The following is a 4,621-nucleotide window of genomic DNA, read 5'->3' on the forward strand; positions in this document are numbered from 1 at the left end:
TTTCTCCTGGCCCTTTGGCAGCCAAAAGGCCACGGATCTCTGAGTAGCGGGATTTGGTCAAAAGTCAGGAATTTGGCTACTTCCCATCGCCACATCTGATCTCCTGGAAGACTGTGGAGATACAACGATGGGTCACTCTTCATCCTTTGGCAACGGATGTTACTGGAAATATTGTGAAAGACCCAGCCAGGAGGGAGGCAAAAGCCTCTGAGGCTCTTCTCCCCGCCCCCGCAGTGGGCCAAGGCCAGGGCCGTGGCGGGAGCACCAACCGTCCACGTGCAGCCAGCATGCCCCGTCACCCTTCTTTCACCCTTCTTACGTAAGAGTCTCGAGATGGAGTTGCTGCTACTGCAGGTCCCTTTTCCCCGACGGCTATTAATAAACCGGATTGGCAGTTTCCCGGCCACTGCCCGCATAGATGCGGGGTTGGGAGGGGCGGTGCCTCACTTTACGACCAGGGCAGCAGCAATTCGGTCTTCCCACCCCCGTAACATGAGCAAGGCCCACCCATCCCCCGCACTCCAGCCAGCCCACTGGCCAGAGGGGACGCCGGCGCCTCCTTTACCCACACAGCTCCTGACCCTTCCCCCAAACTGGCCTGCTCTGCACTCGGCGCTGGCGGGTGCGGCTGGCTGCTCCATCTCTCCCCTGCCCTGCCCTGCCACGGCGCCCTCCCTCCGCCCGGGTATCAGGCGAGAGGCGGGGCTGGCCCAGCACGCCCCGCCCCCGCTGTAGAAAGGGCCCAGAGTGTTACTCCCGGTCATCCTCAGCTTGGGCCTTTTATCTCGGCGCTGCCGGGGAGGCGGGAGGAGGAGACACAGGGGGTGGCCCTGAGCGTCGGCGACACCTTTCCGGGGCTCTATAAATTGAGCACCTGGGATGGGTAGGGGGCCCACGCCACCACCACCGCCCGCAGACACGGTTCGGCCACTGACCGCCGCAGCAGCCGCAGGCAGCAGCCGCCGGGAGCGGGAACACTGAACTACCCAGCAGCAGGGCATCTCGAGGCGCCGGAGGAAGTGCGTGCCCCCTCCCCATTTCTGCCGGGTCTTCGGGGGTGCTTGGACTCCGGCTTTGCAGAGGGAGACGGGAGCGGGGAGCCCACTTTCTTTCCCTCCGAGGCACTGGGCGCGCTAGGAGGTGGGACCGCCTGATTGCTGGGAGCCACCCAGGCGCCGTCCCAGAGAAGCCGTAACCCGGGGGGTGGGGGGAAGGGCGGTGCGCGCAGGTGGGGGTACCGGGCACCCTAGCTGGGTCAATAATCTTCTCTTTCGTCCCCGTCTTCCAAGCAGGACCCAGGGACCACGAGCTGATATCGCGAGCTTCCGGACGCCAAAGCCAGAAGTCGCGCATCCCGCAGGGCCGGGCTGCGGTCAAGACGAGAGTTGGAGAGGGCGGAGGAGGAGCCGGAATCCCACCGCACCGGCAGCAGCCAGTAGCCAGGCTCCCGGCGCGGGCCTCACAGAGCGCGTGAAGGCGGGCAGCCCCTCGCCCTAGCCGGCCATCCCGTGCCCCTGCGTCCCTGTGCTTAGGCGCCCACGCGGCCACCATGATGCAAATTTGCGACACCTACAACCAGAAGCACTCGCTCTTTAACGCCATGAATCGCTTCATCGGCGCCGTGAACAACATGGACCAGACGGTGATGGTGCCCAGTCTGCTGCGTGATGTGCCACTGGCCGAGCCCGAGCTGGACAACGACGTCGGCGTGGAGGTAGGCGGCAGTGGTGGCTGCCTGGAGGAGCGCACGCCCCCGGCCCCCAGCCCGGGCAGCGCCAATGGCAGCTTTTTCGCGCCCTCCCGGGACATGTACAGCCACTACGTGCTGCTCAAGTCCATCCGCAACGACATCGAGTGGGGGGTCCTGCACCAGCCGCCGGCGGCGGGGAGCGAGGAGGGGAGCGCCTGGAAGTCCAAGGACATCCTGGTGGACCTGAGCAACCTGGAGGGCGCGGACGCCGGCGAGGAGGACCTGGAACAGCAGTTCCACTACCACCTGCGAGGGCTCCATACTGTGCTCTCCAAACTCACGCGTAAAGCCAACATCCTCACCAACAGATACAAGCAGGAGATTGGCTTCAGCAATTGGGGGCACTGAGGCGGGTCGCCCGCGGCTGTCCCGAACCCTTCCTGGCCCCATCTCTCACCCTCTCTTTCTTTAAAGCTATTTTGTTTCTGGCTGTAGGGCGCGATGGTCGGACTGCAAAGTTGGGGGGCTGCGTACAAGCTGGGGGCGCAGCAGGGTAGCATGGAGGAAGGCGCTTCTTTGGCGAGAGCAGAGAGGAAAGTGGTGGCCCAAGAGGTGGGATAGTGCTCAAGGACTTCCTTCTCTCCCCTGGCGGGGTCGGGCGGAGGTGGGGGAATGAGGAGGCTGTGTTCTACTTTGGTGGGAATGGGCCTGAGTTGACGCTCTGCATTCAGTGTGTGCCTTTCCTGGAGTTTCTTTTCTTTCCGGAGGAGAAGGGCTGAGAATAGGCCATTCTGGGGCGCGGCGCTGGGTTGCCACACTTGGGAGCGCTGCCCGGAGCTGGGCGCTGGGGAACGCGGGGCGGGTGCGCAGCCTCCCGCCGCCCTGCCGTTGGGCTGGTGGAGGCCACAGTGTTGCTAAGGTTGCATCAGTTTTCCTGTTTGCACTATTTCTTTTTGTAACAGTGGCCCCGTCCTAAGTATTTCGAATCTCCTCCTTGCTCTGAAACTTCGGCGATTCCATTGTGATAAGCGCACAAACAGCACTGTGTCGGCAACCGGTACTAGTTTATTAATGATTTTCTGTTACACTGTATAGTTGTCCTGTGGCACCTCTATCCTATCCCTTTCACGCCACCCCCACCCCAGTATGTGTAAGCTGGCACGGTGCCAGCTTGTACTAAGCTTGCCACTTGGTGAAAATAATAACATTATTATGAGAAAGTGGACTTACCCGAGATGGAACCAACTGACATTCTATCCATGTTGTACATAGAATGATGAAGGGTTCCACTGTTGTTATATGTCTTAAATTTATTTAAAACTTTTTTAATCCAGATGTAGACTATATTCTAAAAAATAAAACAAGCAAATGTGTTAACGAAACTTGACAAAAGTTTGTTGCTTTCTAATCTGCCAATGAATGGCTTAGTCATTAAATAAAAATAAACATTTTTTTTTAGCAAAAGCTAATTTTATTTTTCTCTGGTATTTCAAAGTGGTAGATAATCACCTTTGTAAGTATTCAGATTTGTTTGGAAAGAAGCTACCAACAAGATTTACTTCCAAGCTTTTTCTTTCTAATTCAATACCAAGGTAAGTCTCAACAAAAAGTTCATAAATACTCAGAGTATTTATGGGAAGTTACATATATTAGAGTTTTCAACCAACTTGACTAGCTTATCAGAGTGCTTAGTTAACATTTTGATTTTTTCAAGACGCTCAAGCACACATTATGCATTTTGAGGCCTAGAAACTTATCTTAAATGCAGAAATTTCACTTGGCTACTGAGGTAAAAATTGGAAGAACAACACTAGCTAATACTAGTGCACACACCTTGCAGGTCTTGTATTTACAAGTCTTCTATGTTAATCTTAGTAGAGACTTAAATGTGTTATAACACTCGCTGTGGCCTCTTGGACTATTCCCAGTGAAGTGCTAAGCTTTGTGAAGCAGTATCCAGCAATGCTTCCAGTTTTCCAGGGAGACAGTGTGCGGCTGTGGACAGCAGATCTGAGCAAGACTGCAGCAGGGCCCTTCTGAACACTTCCTTAGATGCCATTATGCTGCTCTTCTGGGATGGTGGAATAGGCGAAACACAATGCTCTGTGTTTTATATTTCATGATTTGTTTAGGCGGGCATAAGTATTTAGATCACCTTCAGTTTTCGATCTTGGGAGTCATGAGACAATCTCTAAGCTCACAGAGCTTGAATTTAAAATACATGTAACTTTGAAGTTAAAAAAAAAAAGCAAGTTTTTTTGTGCTGTGGGTAGCTCAAGCCTATTATCAGTTTTTAGCAGGCGTGAAAATATGGGGAAGTGCCAAGGCTGGTTCCTGCGTTGCCAGAGAAAGTTAATGGTTAATACATAAAGATAAGCTAGGCAGCACCAGAAGGAAGGTATATGGCCTCTTAACCCTGTATCCCCTTGAAAATATCAAAGTGCAAGCAAAAAATACAAAAGAAACTATGGAAGCCAAGTGGTAGAAATACCAAGACTTGGAGCCAGGAATTTGTGTGTTCAAGTCCTCTTGTTATTGTATTTAACTCTTCAAGCTTGTTGCCACATTTGAAATTAGACATAATAATAATGCAAGATTTATTTCATGGAGTTGTAGCAAGAATGAAAGGAGATTGTATATAGAATGTGTACTGCTTGGAAGTTTCTTTAGGTGCTACAGAAGAGCACTACAGGTTCTTTCTAGCTCTCTGAATGTTGCTTTGTATCTTCATCTCCCTCCTTGCCTTTCTCGAGGAATATATGAACCTTAGAACAGTATGTTCACTTTAAGGAAAAGCGTAATTTCCATTACATACATGAAACCACAGGTAAACTCTTTCCCTTCTCAAAGTCTCAGGGAAGAGACTGAATTAAAATCAAATAGTCATGGTTTAGGCAAGTGATAGCAAGAACTTTATGAGATGTTAAAATG

At 52.7% G+C, this 4,621-nt stretch overlaps 1 protein-coding gene across 1 annotated transcript; it reads left to right on the top strand.

The window, feature by feature from the left end:
• Positions 1–740: 740 nt before the first annotated feature.
• Positions 741–3,072, top strand: MID1IP1 (MID1 interacting protein 1). Its single transcript, XM_055393575.2, has 2 exons — positions 741–1,019; positions 1,293–3,072. The coding sequence occupies exon 2, from the start codon at positions 1,550–1,552 to the stop codon at positions 2,096–2,098; it is 549 nt and encodes a 182-aa protein (XP_055249550.1). The 5' UTR covers positions 741–1,019; positions 1,293–1,549; the 3' UTR covers positions 2,099–3,072.
• Positions 3,073–4,621: the final 1,549 nt, after the last annotated feature.

Source organism: Moschus berezovskii, chromosome X (assembly GCF_049115385.1).
Source record: "Moschus berezovskii isolate FMDL1 chromosome X, NW_MosBer_1.0, whole genome shotgun sequence".
In the NCBI taxonomy this organism is placed as follows: Eukaryota; Metazoa; Chordata; class Mammalia; order Artiodactyla; family Moschidae; genus Moschus; species Moschus berezovskii.

Excerpts from the sequence above, each read along its gene's own strand:
- MID1IP1 (XM_055393575.2), top strand. The coding sequence starts at position 1,550 with ATGATGCAAATTTGCGACACCTACAACCAGAAGCACTCGCTCTTTAAC.